Consider the following 19,765-nt stretch of genomic DNA (forward strand, 5'->3'; position numbering starts at 1 on the left):
ACGGTAGTTCATAGGAATGTCCAGAATCACTTTGATGACACAATACTTTTTTCTTGGTAGTTCTTCTCGGTTCAACTGAACTGGTTTAGCTCTTTTGAAAATGTTTCGTCTCTCATCCAAGAGACTTCTTCAGAATTGAAGAAGTTTTCAAACATTTTTTCAAAACTGGAGAAGTCTCTTGGATGAGAGACGAAACATTTTCAAAAGAGCTAAACCAGTCCAGCTGAACCGAGAAGAACTACCAAGAAGAATGATGACCTGGGCAAATGAGAACCTACACAGACATCTTGATGGCACAATAGTTTCATAAACTAACTTGGCTCTTAACTTGGTGATATTTCTGTCGCTAGTGTCGACATGGACGATGCCAGTGAAGCTGAAAGTCGAGGGAAGTCTTCTGCTCCTACATCTCCACTGATCCTGGATGAGTCCACCGTGGCCAAGGTCCCAGAATTCCCTCTGTCTCTGCTTCAGACGCAGCAGAAATGTGAAGTTTACCCAGATCTGCACAAAATCATACAGGTACTGTCCCATGTGTATGTGAGAATATCAATGGTCTTTTAATAGTTGAAGTTGACCTTGGTCTAACTTTTAATGAGTGGATGATTTACCTGAGCTCATTCGTGGTGGTACTGATGTCATTAACATTTGGAATGATTTATTCAACAGGATAAATTCATGGAGATCGTGTCACAGTATTTCAAAACTGTGCCCTCCAATCCACATTACTTCTTCTACTGCCCATCATCCTCAAAGAAAGAAGTGAGTTTATGAGTCTGTGTGTTGCATTCCTCACTGACTGATGAAGATTAATGTAGCTAAGAAACATCTGAAAAGGTGTAAATGTAAAATGAGGGAATAAAAATAAGAACACAGAATAGCGCTTAGAGATAACTGGATAATTTTTTGTTGGATTAAGGTGAGTTTTTGTGTGAAAATCGGGTAATTGTGAGGTCTGAGGTCTGTGTTCTGTCTTGTCAGCTGGATTCAGAGGACGGTGAGATGGAGAGGAGACCGAGTGAGGAGCTGGTATCAGAGGCAGAGCCGGCTACTGAAGATGGTGAGTTACAAAATCCTCATAACAGAGAAAGAAAAAAAAAAAAAAAATTATATGTTTTTTTTTTTTTTTTAAGCCTCATGGAGCATATGTAATTTACATTGAGAATAGAGAATTTAAGTGGACAATTCACCATTTCTTTCCTACGTATGTAAAAGTGCACATGACAGTATTCTGTATTTGTTTCATCAAGGCCCATGACAAGCCTCTGATCAGGTCTGTTTGTTTGTAATGTGTGCTGCTCTTGATTTTGGTCTTGATTTTGTATTGATATGAATTAGTGTTTTTGTTGGAAGATGGGCCACAGAATTGTCCCACTCTACACTTTTTTTTTTGCACTTTTTTCCTTTTTTTGTTAATTTGTTCTTCTAACTAAATGTGGCTCAAAGCTTATTTAGTCAGTATAGTAAACCAGGGGTGTCAAACTCATTTTAGTTCAGGGGCCACATACTGCCCAATTTGATGTCAAGTCGGTCAGACCAGTAAAATGATAATAATAATAATAATAATAATCATGACGACTCCCAATTTTCCTCTTTGTTTTGGTGCAAAAAATAAAGTTCATTTATGATAATGTTTACATCTAGAAACTGTCCGTTCACAAAATATTTAAATAAACTCAACAACCATGAACAACCTGGAATTTCTAAAGAAAAATATGTGCAATTTTAACAATATTATGCCTCAGCTTCCCATTTACACATGTGCATTGCAACTTACAGATCACAGTGGATCTACAAAGGCACAAAACATTCGGTAACAGGCATGATAGTGTCAAAATTTTAGAGGTTTGGAATTTGGAGTTGAAATTATTTTTACGTTTTTATGCTGTTATTTTACTGGTCTGACTGACTCAATATCAAATAGCATACAATGTCATGGGCCGTATTCTCAACACCCCTGTGGTAAACATTACTGAAGAGTTGCTAATTGAAAGCACTATTTTAATGTTAAAGTCTTTCACCTTCTTGTGTGTAGAAAATGTGTCAGGCTGCTGCGTCATGACAGAGAGCGATACAGATCTGGTGGTGGAGTATGAGGAGCATCCAGGCACCAGACCCCAGGTAGATGGTGAAGACCAGTCCCTGTCAGACTCCAACACTGTCAACCAGGACCAGGACTCGTTCAGCATCCTGGAGGGAGACTCCCTACTGGAACAGGAGGGAGCACAGCTGGATATGCCACCACTGTTTGTTCACGTCACATGTTCTGTCAACATGAAAAGCAGCCACGGCTCCATGCCCATACAATCCCTGCCTACCTGCCTTGGTGAGTGCAAACCCAGTGCTCCCATAGGACTATCGACTGTATTCATCTTTTCTTTTTTTTTTTTTTTTTTAGTTATCTTTTTATTATTTTCAGGCAGTATTATCTTATCACCATTTTATATCATGTATATAACTTCTACAGTCACAGAAAAAATGATTAGACCATCAAAAGTCATCAAAAACAAAGGTTATGCAATCAAGTACGAACTCCTGTGTGTATCATGTGACTAAAACAGACAGAAAAGAAAACATGGACTGCCTAAAAGCACTGTTTTTGGCAGTACAATGCCATAGCTATTCATGTAAGAACTTAAGTGATTTTGGTTATTATCAAGAAAACATGGAAAATGGCTAGTTATCAGCTCTGAAATTAAACTCTTATAAGGTATTTTTGATGTTATCATTATATTTGTCCAAATAAATAATATATGTAAAAATATAATAGTAATAGTTGTACCAGGCCTTAAAATGACCAAGAAATTGAAGAAAACAAGGGGTGATCTAATAATTGTTTCTGCGACTGTGTATATGTAAAGGAAAACAAACAAAAAACAAAAACAGACTCATATAGGGGAGCAGTGACAAAAATAGCAAAAATATACACAGTAACCTAAAATAGAGTTAATGGGAGATAACAAGTATTTTTCCCATTCCATTCTTTCCTTCCAGAAACCCTGTCCCGCTGTATCAGATTAACACCGAACATTTAAAGTGTGCAGCATGAACCAAGGATTTACATGCTTCTATATGCACGTTACTCTTATCAAGTAAAATCAGCTCTTAATAGTTTTACAAAATCAACCCAGTTTTTCCAACAATTGGTGAATTTGTCTGAACCAAATCTGACAGAGAAAGTCAACTTCTTCATCCTATAGATGTCACCTATCACCTCTATCCAGTCCTCCATTTTTGGTGCATCCTTTTTTTAGGAACTTCCTAGTGATGACTTTTTTACCTGCCGTCGACAATATTCTGAATAGATATTTATCTCATGAATTTGTTATCCCCTGGTTCTCTTTTCCCAAGTATATGGATTCAAATGTGAATGGAAATTGGACTTTGTAAATTTTCTCCTTGCTTTTCTTCAATGCCTGCCAATAGGGAAATCCCAAGATATATAAAAATGATTGGCTTTATTCTTACCACATAGTCTCCAGCATTTTGTATCGTGAGATTTCTGCATTGATGTAACAAAATATGTGTTCATCTTTTCAAAGCTCTTATTTTAGTTTGGTCGTTGCAGGTGAGCTCATTTCCTGTCTGGAGAACGCTGAGGCCTTACAGTCTGTGGATCTGAATGAGCTCTCAGTTACGTTAGATATTTTTGTCCTGACACTGCCTCTGGAGATTGAAGTCATGGGGGATTTCCATCACAATAGGTGAGTCAGTGTGATTTTTTTTTTTTTTTTACCTTGAACTTGAGGCTTGTTTCTAAATTCCCATTAGATGAAACAAAACTAAAAACATGAAAAGTAAAAACAAAAACCTGATCTAAAGTACTCAGAGTAAAATATGAACTAAAACTGTTTGACCACTTGGAAAACTAACAGAAACTAAACTAAAACAATGAAAGACTAATAAAAAATTATACTATGTTCTGTAATATACTGTTGCTTTGATTTTTCCTCCTATTTAGATTTTCCCTATTTTTTGCTAGTATGGATGGAAAAGGTCTTACATTAAATGGACTGACAAAAGTCTGCATATTTATTTAGACAGGGTGAGACAGGAATAGTTGACAAATTAAAGGAAAATCCTGAAGGAAGTGGTAGTTGTTTCCAGTTCAATCCAGTTAACTTATAATATGTAAGAAGTAGGTCCAAAATCTGTCAGAAATCCAGAGTGACAGAGGCTATCGATGGATTCTGTAATGAATCTGTTCCTGACTCTGGTAGTTTAACAAAAATGATTAAAAAAAAATTGGGTATGTAATACATCCATTAACTCTGATGTTGTTCTGATAGGGTTATAATGGTACTTGATTCTAAACTATGAACCTCCTGTGTGTGTGTTGTGTGGATGTGTAGATATACCTCAGAAAGCAGCGTGTCTCTGAACCGCTCTCCAGGCCAGCCCTCCTCGTATCGGTCTGATGAGGAGCTCATGGCAGCACTGGACGGTCTGAGGGGAACGGGTGTTGATGGGTGAGTTTATTCACCACATACTTTGTGTTTGTTCTACAGGTCGATAAAGAGCTGATGTATCACAACTCAGTCTGAACTCTCTGTCTTTGTCTTTATTCAGAGTCTCTGGAGATTCTTTGTCCAAACTTCCACTTCCTCATAAGTTAGCGATTCTGGCTACAATGGATGAGGTGAGTATTACTGAGTACAGCTAAAAAATAAAATACAACACAGTGTAAATACAACTGAAATAAATGGCAGCTTCAACTTCTTGCTTTAACCAAGTGTAGAGATCTGAACCCACTTCAACCGTAAACTTTGCATCAAAACACATTTTTCCACCAGGTATGTATGTTACAAACAGAAACAGCTTAAACTACATTAAGTTATGTTAAAACTTGTAAATTCTTTGTTCTAAACATTAACATATTTACCTTACATTTGCAAGAATGCGAGCAGTCTCACTGAACTGCTAGCGTGACTGTAGACACGCTTTGCTACACTACTAACAATAAAATTTTCCTTTTCAAACATATACAGAGTGGGGAAGCAAAATTTACAATATTTTGAGGCAGGGATTGAAAGACAGTGTATGACCAGTTAGTTTATTGAAAGTCATGAGAATTTATTTGCCACAAGAAAATTGACATAATAGAAAATGTTTTTATTCTATGTGTCCTCCTCTTTCTCAATAACTGCCTTCACACGCTTCCTGAAACTTGCGCAAGTGTTCCTCAAATATTCGGGTGACAACTTCTCCCATTCTTCTTTAATAGTATCTTCCAGACTTTCTCGAAATAGTTTTGCTTATAGTCATTCTCTTCTTAACATTATAAACAGTCTTTATGGACACTCCAACTATTTTTGAAATCTCCTTTGGTGTGACGAGTGCATTCAGCAAATCACACACTCTTTGACGTTTGCTTTCCTGATTACTCATATGGGCAAAAGTTTCTGAAAAGGTATGGATAATAGTGTTAGGTATGATTATGACATCAATATATGTTTGGTTTCAAAACAATTGACGTAGTGCCTGCTGAGAAAAAACAACTAAATGTTCATTGTAAATTTTGCTTCCCCACCCTGTACGGTAGGGCATTAGTGACTCCAGATTTTTTCAGGTTGACTTTTTTTGTCAGTAAAGTCGAAGTCGAGTCGACTTGTCGTATGATGATGTCATCACATTGACAGTGGAGGAACAACACAGACACACAGCTGATCAACAATGAGCAACTTGTACTAACGTTCACTGGAACATGAACAATGTACAGTAAAGAGCAGAATAAAAAACAACCAATCAACAGTCCTTCTCAGACATTTAACCAAACTAAACAGAGATTAACACCTTGAATTTTCTTTTAAATTTAAATGAGCAACATAAAGTGGGAAAAAGTTCAGACAGCAGCAGAAAAAACGCACAGCATGGGAGAGAAAAGAGCGTATTGTCTTCATGAAATAGATGAACAGAATAATCCAAACACACTGGCTGTTCAAATTATTATTCAATATTGGTGGTGCTTGCGTGGTTCACAGAACATTACTGAGACCAGATTTTTTCTAGATCGCAGTCAGTTTAGTTCCTACTCTGAGTCGTCTTCTTCCTCTTGTCTTGGGTTTGCGCTAGTGATGCGTGGGCGTTTCTTTTTTTTTTTTTTAAACCCGCTTTGTGGAATTTTTTGACCCCCCGCAAATAAAGTGACATGTTTTGGACCCGCACCAACCCGACCCAGGTCCACTGATCCACTCATCACTACAGCTCACTGCACACTGCGCTCCATGTTTTCATGTAGAAAGATGAGAGTATCGACATGCGCTGATTGACGGCTCGCGCGCTGTCGGGTGATGGAAGGGAGAGAGAGAATAACACACGACTCCTCCAATGTAACGTCGACTTGTGCCACAGACGTCGAGGCATCGACAAACCGACTTTTCAGTTAATGCCCTAATATACAGCACATAATGTTACAAATCCCAAACCTGACCTACACATCTTTTTAGAAGAGGTGTCAGACAAAAACCAGGAAAATATGAAAGGCTTTCTTTAGAGCTAGAGTTTGGCTTATCTATCCTGGAATAAAAAAAAAAAAAAGAAATGGTGTTCTAATAGTGGATTTTCCTCTTCTGTAGATGGAAAGAGCTAATTCTAAGTTAACAGAAAACAGACATAGTTTGAATAGTCATTGGTTTATAGTAGCGCTGTGTATAAACATGGCAAGCCACTGTTATATGAGTGTTATAGTTGTTGTAAGGAAAAAGCCATTACTTTGGTAAGCTAATGACACTAGCCACTGATGCCTACCTGTCCACCAAAAAATAAGGCTTTTTTTTTTTTTTAAACCCCATTCCATTCTGTCGTAAACTGTGACTGAGTGAGATTCTTATTATGTATAGGATTCTTTTAGAACTATCCTGCATAGTATACCTTTTAAGACTGAATATCGAGCAGATAGACATACAAAGAATAGATGAAATACACATGTGCGTATGTGCAAATATTCTACATGAATGTCATTTTAAATTACCTTGTGTGGTTTTTGTAGTGAACACTGGAACTGCATTTAGTAAAGGTGATTACAGCACCTAGGGACTGCTACCCATGTTTAAACATTTAGAATTATTATTACCTCTGCCAAGGAACGGCGGAGGTTATGTTTGTATGTCTGTTAGCAAGATAACTCAAAAAGTTATGGATGGATTTGGATAAAATTTTCAGGAAATGTTGATACTGCAGCAAGGAACAAATGATTGACTTTTGGTGATTGGGGGGGGGGGTGCTTTTCTAGTTTACTTTGATAGAAGTATTTCCACCTCAATGCAAACTATCACCAAAAAGGGTTTCTTTTCAGTTGTTGTATCTGCACAGAAAACACTGATGGATTTTTTTTTTTTTTTTTGGCTTTTGTCCTCTCATTTTGTTTCAGATTCGCTGGCTGTTGGAGGATGAGATTGTTTCCGCCCTGCGTCACTCTCGGGTCATCAGCTCAGCCACACTGCAGAAAGTAGCTGAGCATGTTTTGCGCTCCAGTGGTCGACCGCACTGTCACTGTGAAGATGTGCCACTTCAGTTTGTCTTCGGACCGGAGCAGTCTTTGGAAAAATTCAAAGAGGCAAGGACGCACCATGCTTCAGGAATATTAGCATGAACACTGAACAGAAAATGCATTTATGCCCAGGATAGATATTTACACGTTCACAAACTTTCAGATTGTCCTGAAATGCACAAAAGAAACATACCCATCTATATACTTGACTGTATTTTAGTAAGACCCTCCATAACTCGATGAAATGTGAATATATTTTGACTTTTTCTCTGTTGTCTAAATACATTTCAACAGGAGTTCCGCAGGATGTCTTTCTCCGGCTACGTGTTGAATGGCGAACATAACGGTTTCTACTACATGTCACTGAGTCGGCTGCATCCTCAGAGGATCCACGCCGCCAAGAAACTATCTGAAAGCACTGCAGATCCCCCAGCTCCAGAGTCCACCGGTGTTCTGCAGGCGGAGGAGGCCATTCTAGGGAGTGAGGTGGACACTCAGGCAGTAGAGGCAGACAGTGAGGTGGGGCGAGAGCTTTCATTACTGTGATTTAGTCATGTGATGTGTGTACTTTGTTGCAAACCGGTACATTTTATATGGGAAAAATGATGACGCCTTCCTTAAACTCTGACAGGGTGAAGAGAAGAAGCCCGTCAGTGTGGCTGCCGACGCTCATAGTGACTCAACTGCAGATCCCAGTGAGCCAATCAGAGGTGGTAAAACTGAGGCAGACGACACAGTCTCCCAGAGTTCAACTGGTGGGTTGGGCGACAGAGCTCAGCCCGCTACCTCCCAGCCCCACACAGAGTCCTCTTCACCTCCCAAGACCCCGTCTAGTGTGAGCCTGGCTGAGTCCATGCATTCTAACACTCACAGTGAGTTTGATAGACACTGCTACTCTAGGTCTTGTGAACTATGTTGTTTGTTTTTTTGATTGACATAATTACACTGTTACCCATGAGTTTGGAATCATTTTTGTTTTCAGACACATTCCTCTTTTTATTCCTATGTCCAGGTTCAGTGATTACATACTGAGTCCCTGTTACACTTTATCTATCAAGAATAAATTCCATTGTCCCAATCGTTTCATGAGAAGAGGAAAAAAAAATGTATTCAACCTTAATGGGTAACAGTGTGTGTTCTTTAAAGGGGTCACATTTTGCTAAACCCACTTTTATTAGTCTTTGGTACATTTATTTGTGAATTTGGACCTTAATAGTTTAGAAAGTTTGAATTTGAATCCTCCAGGTGCTGCAAAGCTATCTCTATATTCATTCTGGCAAAAATTGAGTGGATTTCAAATTCCTCTGTAATTTGTTATGTTTTATAACTAGTTATGTCATGACATTTTGCACATATAAGGTCAAGACTTCCGACAAACATTTCTCAGAATGCCCCATAATTGTTTATCAGCAGCAGCGGTTGTAGTAAAAACTGAAAATATGTCCAAACTTCGAGCCGATTACATAAAATGTTCAGTTGTTGGTTGTATTAACAAACACAAGTGGCTGAACTGGGCAGAAAGCACAGTCAGCAACCCGGAAGGGGTGGGGCGTGAAGTGCCTCATTTGGATTTAAAGGGCCAGTGCTCAAAACAACCTGTCTCATGTCATTAGTCAGAAATAGGGTTGAAGATGGACCTGTGGAGTTGAATTAATGAAGAATTCAGACCCGGTATAGCATTTACAGTTTATGTAGATCACAGGGAAATGTTTTAAAATGCATAATTCCATTTAAAAAAGCAAACTATCACTCCTTTAATAGACATAAGATAATAGTCATAAGACAGTTGACTTAAAAGTAAGATATGTAATGTATAAAAATATATATATATATATATATATAGACTCCAAGAATAATCCCTCTCAATCATCCTTTTGGACGTAGTAGAAGTCTGTAGTGTTAGTGCAAACTCTGCTCTTTTCCTGTATTTTCCTGTTTTCTTACTTTGCTTTGTTTATTCCTCTGGCCAGTAACAGTACAGTTTCTGCAGAGAACATTTACAATGGAAATCAAGAGATTTTAAAGTTCCATAACTGACAGATAACATTTGGATCAAATGAAAAGAATTCTTGGTACTACTATGAGTACAACAGTTGTATATGTTGCATCAGCTTTGTTGTGCTGTGGATAGAAAAGTTAAGAAGTCAGTTTCATCAGGACGACACTGTAATACACACTTTTTCTTAAGTGAATGATTTTTGCTCTAGTTTCTCGAGTTTTCTCTCATGATGGATCCTTAGAGCCCAAAGTTGTTCATTTTCGCTTTTCCGCAGTAATTTCTATCGTCAGCATTAGAATAAACAAGACAATGAACTGACAACAATAACTGACAAATTAATTAATAAGGATAATCACTGTTACTTGCAGATTTACTTATATAAATCATTCTACATGTGTTATCCTGATTCATAACAGATAAATAATTAAATATACATGCTTCAGGGCTGCTGACAGACTCTATACACCAGCTGCAACATAAATCTTGGTTTTAGTTTCAGGCTCCATCACATCAATGATTCCATCTGAGATTTACATTCTTTTTTGGTGTTTCCAGAGGCTCAGCACCTCCTGTCTTCTCCAAGGTCGTTGTTTTTAGGTTGATATGTAGCGTATAGAGACCAGCCAGGATAAGGGTATGAGAGAATGTGATCCAGCAGAGTTTTTACTCTGTTTCAGCCTTTGATTTGTGACTGTGATCATGTTGAGGCTTATTGTCCTGACAGAAAGCCAAATGGTCTCCCCTCAGGCTGCAGCAAACTCAGGCCGAGTCGAGTCCAGAGCGTGGTTTCCAGTCAGGGCAGCCTGGACTCAGATATGCAGGGTAAGTTCTGAACCACATTAAGTGAACCATTGGGGAGCATTTCAAAAGCACCTATGCAAGCAAAAGTAAATGTGTGTAAATAATAATAACAGTATGGGAGTTGCACCGTGTGTGGTGCACAGGTCTAGTATGAATTCACCCTCATTAGGGTAAAGGCCTCCATCTTGTGGACGGTGAACATCATTACATTTGGTGGAGGTGAACCTGGCACGTTACTCAGCCAAGAGTCATTTTGGCACATTGCATAGTCTGATAGGAAGAGTATGCTTTTTGAAGTCTTTCAAAGATAAAGAGGAATTACTCATTACCTCCGCCAAGGAGGATATGTTTTTGCCGGCATTGGTTTGTCTGTCTGTTTGTCTGTCTGTGTCCAAGATAACTCAAAAAATTATGGGTGGATTTGGATGAAAATCTCAGGAAATGTTGGTACTGGCACAAGGAACAAATGATTAAATTTTAGTGGTGATCGGGGGTGGGGTGGGAGGGCACTGATCTGCCTTGGCGGAGGTCTGCGCTTTCCGAGTGATTTTCTAGTTTATTTATCAGACAGTTCAGTACAAATAAGGAATATACTGTGGTTGACAGTTGTTTTTAGACTGACTAATAAGTGACTGTCATTCAAATGATTACCGCATCCACTTCAGTAAACAGCTTTATCTGTTCTAAGCAACTAACACTCCTTATTTTCAGTGTTCTTATTAGTTATGTAGACTGTGGTGGCCCATCATAGTCCAATTTCTTGAGCCATAGTCTGGCTGTTGACCTAACAATACAGATGAATTTTGGAATAAATGTGGGACTAGCTACTAGCTGTTACAATGAACAGTGGTGGAAAAAAAACAAAACAAAACATTTGACAACATACACACTTCAGACTGTCAGTGATACATAACAAAGCAAACAGCCCAGCCAAACCCTCAACCACCAGCCTCTGAAACTACTACAGCTGCAACAGAGACGTCTGAGTGAGACAGGGTTAGTATTAATGTTACAGGAAGTTACCGTTGTTTGTTGTTTACTTGCAATGAGTCAACCATCAGTCAACTGAATAATCAAAGACACGCAGTTAGCAAACTTGGAAACGTTATTAAGGCTTGTCTTTTGAAAGCCAGACAAATTCAGCATCAGAAATCAGGCCCTCTGTGTGTGTTTGTGTGTTTGTTACAGTGACACAGACTGGTCCAATGTTTACTTTGATTTCACTCAGCGCCAATGATTCTTGCTGCCAACTCTCACACCAAATGGTCTTTTTCTCATGCAGTGGAAAACAATATTAGAACTAGTAACTTGAGCAAAAAGAGAGCGAAGCATAATACATCCATGGCACAGCCAGAACGGCAGACAGGCAGGAGGGAAACTCAGTTACCATGGTAACAGGGATGCTCTGTCTGTCTGTTACTGTGTTTGTGTTGTAGACATGACCTGATTTCTCATCCAATCTCATCTTATCAGTTTAATATAAGTTTAAAAAGTTAAAATGAAAGATGATCATTATAGGTCATTTGATGAATGATGATGTTTAGTGAATTTTTTTTATGTGTCCTTGGTTACAACAAGCACTTGTTCATCTTGGTTGTGCTTCAGTGTACTTATTTGCAGGACAAAAGCTCTGAAAAATGTGCTCGATCATGTGAAACTGTTAAGAGTAGTTGAGGCTAAAATATGGTGCATGTAATCATCCAAAGTAACCAAAACTGAAAACAACATGAGTGAAATTAGTCTAGTATGACAAAGATCAATACATGCTAAGAGTGTGGTCTGTGTGTATGACTGCAGTTTCATTAGATGATGCTCTGACTGTATAATCCAACTGAATGCTAGTCTCGCAAATGTAGACTGAAATTGTGAGATATAACACATGTGGTTGTCCGTGATTGTCGGAGTGTGTGTGTGTAGGTGGGGGTGGCGGTCCGTGATTGTCAGAGCGGGTGGGGCTAGCAGTCCGCTTTACTATTCCCAGGCCCACTCCACTGCTGTATGGGCCCCTAAGAATGCTGGCCCCCATGAATTTGTCTTGTTCCCCCCCTTAACGGCGGCCAGGCTACAGGCGCCAATGTTAATACCGATATGTCGGGACTGCTGGAGTAAATGTGGCATTCCTGTTTTTAACTTCATCTCCCATCTTGCAGTGTGGTACTGCACTTACGGTCAACCAAGTTACACGATTGTAAGGCTATTGTCTTCCAAAATTACCAATATCTCCAAAAATATTGGCCCTATTAACTTGCCGAGATATTTATTGTGGAGATGGGACTATTCCTCAACTGTAGGTACCAAATTGACCAGTTAAAAACGTCTCAATTTGTCAGAATCATAAATGCGGCATTCCTGTTTTTAACTTCATTTCCCGTCATGCAGTGCGATACTGCGCCTATTGTAGTCCAAAATGGCTAATATCTCTGAAAATATTGATCCTATCAACTTGCCAAGATATTTAATGTGAAGATGGGAGTATTCCTCAACTGTAGGTACCAAATTGGCCAGGTAAAATGTCTGTAGTTGTCAGAATCGTGCCGACACGCACACGCACACACACACACACACACACACACACACACATACACATACAGATGCTCTGAGCCTTTCCAGTATTATGATATAGATTATTCAAATATCATATAGATCAACAGCATCAGCGATCAAGCTCTAACCATGAAGACTCTTTAGTAATAGTGTCAAATTACATTTTATTTTTACAGGTTACGATGGCGGCAGCAGTGATTCTGAATGTGAGAGCCCCACTCTGGATGAGCAGGAGTGCCAGTCACCACTTATGGCAGACTTCTGGTTAATTGTGAAGATCCACCAGGACAGAGTGAAGGTCTACACCCATTCCAGGTCAGAGAAACATCAGGAAAGGACTGGAACAGCCCTGTTTGTGTCAGCATTGTATTGATCTAGCAGTTTATAATCTGTTTCACAGTAGGATGCTGGTTCCAAAAATCTTAGAAGTGGAAAGTCACAAAATCCAGCTGTTATTAAACACTCAAAGCTGTCTCATCAATTTTAGTTTGCAATAGTTTTCATTTTTCTATGCGTGTAAGAAGTCTACTGTGAAAATCCACCTCTCAGCACATTGTTCTAATTGCTTTTCAGCTGCTTGATGTAGATTATTCGGCTGCTGTTGGATTCTTTTCCATATGTTGGCGATTTGTCATCTTTTACAGGAGCTTCACTGAAGAAAGAGACGTCAGTTCTGAAGATCTGGAGAAGAAAGAGGAGGAGCAAGAACTGCCTGAATACCTGCAGCTGCATCACACTGTTGTCAGGAAAATTGGGGAAATCTGCCGAATAGTTAATCAGGTACCTACACTCCTCACCTTTCCACAGACTCCGACCAGATCTGGCTTTAAATAAATAAACTGACAAAAGCTGTGAAACAGCCGTGCACCAAAAAATGTGTGATTTTATCACATCATACATCTACATGAAATACATCATTGTATTATCCTCTGCTTTATTTTGTCACATGTAAGTATCTTTCCCTGATTCATACTAGATATGAGTATTTTTCTGTTACCTTCGATTAGATTATACTTCTCCTTTTGCTTCTCTACTACCATTTTTTACCTGAGAAATTACCTGAATAGCATTGTCACATCTGGTGATGTTGGTGTGTTAAATCTAATGAGTTTGGACATATTAAACTAAAAACGTGAAATAAACATTGACACTTTCATTCATGTTGCTGACTGTATGCTGTTGTATATCCACTTTGTAGCGTATGCTGCTGCAGGACCTACACGACAGCCATGTGTGTAACTCTCTGCTGGTGGCTGAGAGTGAGGAAGACATCTGGAAGAACGAGTCTTTGTACAGGCAGAGGCTCAATACAACAGACGGTAAGACACAGATATTCAGATCAGTACACAGATTTACCCTTTCATAACATTTGGAAATGTTACATTTGAAGATGGACCTGGGTAATAAAACAATAGTGATACGTAATGGGAAAGAAATTTGCTTAGTAGAATGTAGCATGACCAAAAAAACTTACTTTTTTCGTGCCCCTTTTCGAATGTTTTTTTAAACTTTTTTTTCCTTGCATTTTTTTCCTTGTTTTGGGGTTTTTTTGATATTCAGAATAAAAAAACTAAACTAAAAATAAAAATTACAGGGTGGGGAAGCAAAATTTACAATGAACATTTAGTTGTTTTTTCTCAGCAGGCACTACGTCAATTGTTTTGAAACCAAACATATATTGATGTCATAATCATACCTAACACTATTATCCATACCTTTTCAGAAACTTTTGCCCATATGAGTAATTAGGAAAGCAAACGTCAAAGAGAGTGTGATTTGCTGAATGCACTCGTCACACCAAAGGAGATTTCAAAAATAGTTGGAGTGTCCATAAAGACTGTTTATAATGTAAAGAAGAGAATGACTATGAGCAAAACTATTACGAGAAAGTCTGGAAGATACTATTAAAGAAGAATGGGAGAAGTTGTCACCTGAATATTTGAGGAACACGTGCGCAAGTTTCAGGAAGCGTGTGAAGGCAGTTATTGAGAAAGGAGGAGGACACAGAATAAAAACATTTTCTATTATGTCAATTTTCTTGTGGCAAATAAATTCTCATGACTTTCAATAAACTAATTGGTCATACACTGTCTTTCAATCCCTGCCTGAAAATATTGTAAATTTTGCTTCCCCACCCTGTACCCATCATGTCTAGTGCCTGCAGTACAAGCCTGTGGGGGCAGTGTTATGTTGTTCCCGAAAAATAATGGAAATAAATGTGACATGGCTTATCGAAATAATGCCATGGTGATTTTTTTTTTTTTACCATAATCATAATCTGATGAAATATTCTTATAATATTGAGTGTGAAACTGTCATTGTAATTTTAATTAAATGCAAAATATTATGGAAACAAACACCATAAACTTGCAAAGTTCAGGAGCAGACCAGTAGCTCTGTAGTGGATCTGTGTCTGTATCTCTTAATAACAGATCATTCTACCAATGACACACAAAGAGCCAGTTTAATAGATCTGTTGTTACACCATTACTGTGCAGGTGGGAAGTAATATCTGCTGGTGAAACGTGGGTGACAAACCTTTTATTAGACACATGCAAATTATTGACTGGTGTGCTTTAAAGGAGTGATATTTTGCTTTTTTAAATGGAATTATGCATTTTAAAACATTTCCCTGTGGTCTACATTAACTGTAAATGCTATGTTTGGGTCTGAAATCTTCATTAATTCAGCTCCACAGGTCCATGTTCAACCCTATTTCTGAGTAATGACACCAGAAAGGTCGCTTTGAGCACTGGCCCTTTAAATGCACATGAACCACTTCACACCGCACCCCCTCCAGGTTGTTGACCGTGCTGCTCGTTTCTCCGTACTCATAGAAATGTTCAACTGAAGTCTTGATCTCATATGTCCAAATGTCGTAACGTAACTAGTTATAGATGTAATAAATTAAGCAGGAATTAAAACGAGTTGTAGAAATCCACTCGAGTTTTCCCAAAACGAATATAAAGATAGTTTTGCAGCACCTGGGGGGTTCAGATTCAAACTTTCTGAACTATTAGGGTCCAAATACACAAATAAATGTACCAAAGACTAATAAAAGTGGGTTTAGCAAAAATATGACCCCTTTAACTAACAAGACCAGATAAATAAAAGTAATTTGATTAAATTAAAAATTAAGTGTGTTAATTCAAAGTGAAGTGCACAATTTTCACTTTACTTTCTAATATATGACTAAAAATAATTAATAATTGTACCCATTAAAGGCTTTTATTCATGAAATATTCGTCAACCCTATCTGTATTTTGTTATTATTATTATTATTATCATCATCATCATCATCATCATCATCATTATTATTATTATTATTATTATTATTATTATTATTATTATTATCGTTTTGCTTTCTTCAGAATACAAACAAACCCTTACTATTTTTTTTTTTTTTAAATTTTCAAGCCTAATGGAGTTTAAGTGGTTCCTGGATATTGAGTGAACTGACCCATGGTGTTTTCTGATCAGATTACAACACAGAGGAGAGTTACCAGGCCAGAGACTACCTGGCAGCCACCATGCAGTTCATTCCAGGACACTTTGCCTGTGAGGTGGTGTGGAGCACCATCATTCACATTCATCCACGCCTCAAGATGGGCCCAAACATGGGGGTGTCCAGAGGTGAGAGGTTTTTGTAGCCAAAGCAACACATTTAATCCAGGTGGAATCTCCTTTAATCATGTTCTTTCTTTTAATCAATGTCTACCTACCAGGGGCTGTCGCTGTTTCCTTTGGAATTAGTGGGACATTTTCTCTAATTACATGGTTCAAATATGTCCCATATTTTCTTTATAATAAGCTTTTCCTTACATGTAAATGTCTTCTGTCTTTCCTCTCCCTCCTTCTCCAAGTCCCTCTCCTACTTCTCCTCCTTTTTGTTCTTTTTTATCATTTTCTCTTCTTTTTTAATTTCTCCCCTTCTTCATCTTCTCCCGTTCTTTTTTCTTGTCTTTCTTCTTTTTTCTTCCTTTTCTGTCTTCTACTCTTTCCTTTTTCTTCTCTATCTCTCTCCTCTTTTCCTTTTCCTTGTCTTTCTTTTTCTTCTGTTCTTTTTCCTTGTCCTTCTTTCCGCCCCTTCCACTGCTTTTCCTTCTCTCTCCTTTTTCTTTTCCATCTCATTCCTCTTTTCCTTTTTCTTGTCCTTTGTCTCCTTCCTCCTCCTTCTTCTTCATCTTCTTCCTTCTCCTCTTTCTCCTTCTTCTCCTACTTCTCCTTGTTCGTCCTCCTGTTCTCATTCAGAAAATGTTTTCATCTCATTAAGCACATTAGTATTTAGCACAGTAAGGCAAAAGCAACCATAAGGTGATTTTTCATATACTAAATATGTATAAACACTTAAAAGAAATAGAGTTTAGTGATGACAATGATCTCTGTCATTTACATCAGGCTACTCATACAATTAGCTCTGATTAATCGAAGTCGCATTTTTCTCATAATGACATGCGATAAACAAATACAGAAAAACTGTTGATGAAGAAAAGATGTTTTTAAGGGAGTGGGAATGTATAGTCTCTTCTGAATTCTAAATTATTGCTGTTCTTTTGCACCACTGTTCATCAAATACATTTTTTCTTCCTCTTCTCTCCTTCCAGTTTATCTTTTGATTGTTTCACTGGTTATTGCGTTCAGACATGTCTAAAGTCTCAGTGCATCTCTATCTCAGTGGAACAGAAATGCTATGTAGTTCATGTTCACAAAAACCGTCCTGTGGGAGTTCATTATAATCTCTCTCTTTAAATGTCTTTCTGAGTATTTTTTTTTTTTTCTCTGCCATAGCGATCCAGGCCCTGCGCTCTGTCCTCAACTCTTTCTGCGTTGTCAACAGGAAGAATATGTTTGTATACCAGGAGCGTTCGACTAAATCAGTCTTCTACCTCAGGTCAGACTTTTCCACTCATTTTTAAGACCTTAATAGATTTATGTTGAGTTTTCATTTTTTTCCCCCGCATTTTACCCTCAGTTGCAGCAATCCACCGTATGGTCTTGTTCTGGTTCTAAACTTTATCCACACAAAAAGACAGTGAGTTTTTGGTTTGATTTCTTTTTTTTCTCACTCTGCTGGAAGAGAAAATCCACTCACAGATGTTCTTTAGGCAGCTGTAGAGTAGAAATCAAATCAAACGGGCCGGAAATTGAACTGCTGTCAAACTCAGCACTGACAGCAAACATCATTTCATCATATCCCGAGCCAGATGGTGGAGCTTCCTCATCACATTGTTAGTTGTGAGATAGGAGAGAGCACTTCAGTGGTACTACAGTAGCTGCTTACACACTCTATCAGCCATTTCACAACATCGACAAGGCTGAGCTCAAAAGCGTTACTCGTGGAAGTTAGTAGAGTAGAGTAAAGAGCGGAACTGACCTGCGGAAAAGTTCAGAGACTCTTTTAATGCACAGTCTATTTCTGATTGCTTCATAATTTAATGACAAGCTGCTGGATAATCTGAGGCTGTGAGAACATGTGAGAGCCAATTATCTTTTATATCCTTAAGCTTCCAAGTTTTTCTTTTTTTTTTTTTTTGTTTTAAATTGAGGGGTTTTTATTCTATCTTCTTGAGGCACATACAGCTGGGATGTGGCATGTGAGTAACATAGATGAGTTATTATTAATTATTAGTTCTTTCCTTGGCCTGAACAAAAGTTACTCTGGGGTTGAATTGCAGATAAAGGCTGTATTGTCGGTTTCGGTTTCCATGCAACTTCATTATCCTTGAATAGATTTCCATATTAAATTCCCTAAGTGGTAACATACGAGTGGTCGCAGTACATGATACTTCATAAAATGGACATCAGTGGCTACAGTGTTGAACAATATAATTGAAATCTAAAAGCTAATACTGTGGTTTTATGTATTATTTCAAAAACATTGAAATCATGTTAAATGAGGGAGAACATTGTGTATCTTCATAGTGCTGGAATTATTTTATACATGTTTTTTGCTCAGTTATATTACATGATATGGACAAAAGCATTAGGACATGTTGAATATTCAGGTGTTTGTCGTGGCTAGCAAGTGTTGGGCTACAAAACAGTAATGATAAGCATCATTAAATAATTATATATTGATCTAAATATCAGCAATAAACATTTTATGGTTAATTTTGTTTCCATTGTCATCTAAAATGCTCACAAAATATTGCAGAGGTTGTTTTTTGTATTTTCTTTTCATATTCTACATCTAGTCAGTGTTAATGTTGCACAATCAAATTTCTGAAATATTTGCAACATTTTACTAATCATTTAAACACAAACTAAATGTCTGGTTTCTTCAAACTCTTGCTCAGAAAGAAAAATTAGCCTTAATACTTAAAAGAATTTGATGTTTGTTGTGGTAATTATTGGCTACATCCAACACACACATTTGTATCATGATAATGTTTCAAATCAATTAGAACAGGAAATCTTACAAGCTGTAGATGTGAAGTGTCCTCATATTTTGTCCATACAATGTATCTTCATATGCTTTTGAACCTATTTTAACTTCGTATCTTATTGTAATATAGGGTCTTTAAAAAGTCTTAAAAGACTTGAATTGACAAATCTGCATTTAATACCTTAAAAAAGGCTTTAAAAGGTATTCAGTTTGATATGGTAGGTCTTAAGTTATGTTGCCATAAACTTGTTGGCTGTATTGTTTTTAAATGTGTGTGAAGAAAGTAACGTTTTCTACTCAGTTCCACCTGTTCCAACCTGACAATTTATGTTGAAATTAAGAACCAATTATTGCTAACTTGCAGAAATGATCACAGAAAATTCCACCCAACACACGTTCAGCTGTTAGTCGCACACGTTGCTCTAGAAAACTGACTTTGGGAACTTTAAGGGACTACTCGCAAGTGAAAGTAAGCATAGGGAAGTGCAAATGTAATGATGCCTAGTTGGAGAAAAGATATTTCTTGAAAAGTTTAACACGAGTGGAA

The 19,765-nt window shown here is 37.8% G+C and overlaps 1 protein-coding gene across 2 annotated transcripts in view; it reads left to right on the plus strand.

Annotated features, from left to right (window-relative positions):
• Window positions 1–19,765, plus strand: part of szt2 (SZT2 subunit of KICSTOR complex) — a 159,893-nt gene that overhangs the window by 35,391 nt on the left and 104,737 nt on the right. For both annotated transcript variants that reach the window (XM_030131806.1, XM_030131807.1), the window contains exons 30-45: window positions 351–522; window positions 670–762; window positions 982–1,060; window positions 2,036–2,326; window positions 3,569–3,704; window positions 4,353–4,469; window positions 4,570–4,639; window positions 7,370–7,555; window positions 7,784–8,008; window positions 8,121–8,361; window positions 10,236–10,310; window positions 13,010–13,148; window positions 13,478–13,613; window positions 14,032–14,152; window positions 16,314–16,466; window positions 17,622–17,724. In XM_030131806.1, coding sequence (XP_029987666.1) covers window positions 351–522; window positions 670–762; window positions 982–1,060; window positions 2,036–2,326; window positions 3,569–3,704; window positions 4,353–4,469; window positions 4,570–4,639; window positions 7,370–7,555; window positions 7,784–8,008; window positions 8,121–8,361; window positions 10,236–10,310; window positions 13,010–13,148; window positions 13,478–13,613; window positions 14,032–14,152; window positions 16,314–16,466; window positions 17,622–17,724 — 2,337 coding nt within the window. The remainder of the gene's footprint in view (window positions 1–350; window positions 523–669; window positions 763–981; window positions 1,061–2,035; window positions 2,327–3,568; window positions 3,705–4,352; window positions 4,470–4,569; window positions 4,640–7,369; window positions 7,556–7,783; window positions 8,009–8,120; window positions 8,362–10,235; window positions 10,311–13,009; window positions 13,149–13,477; window positions 13,614–14,031; window positions 14,153–16,313; window positions 16,467–17,621; window positions 17,725–19,765) is intronic.

This window comes from Sphaeramia orbicularis, chromosome 4 (assembly GCF_902148855.1).
Source record: "Sphaeramia orbicularis chromosome 4, fSphaOr1.1, whole genome shotgun sequence".
Lineage (NCBI taxonomy): Eukaryota > Metazoa > Chordata > Actinopteri > Kurtiformes > Apogonidae > Sphaeramia > Sphaeramia orbicularis.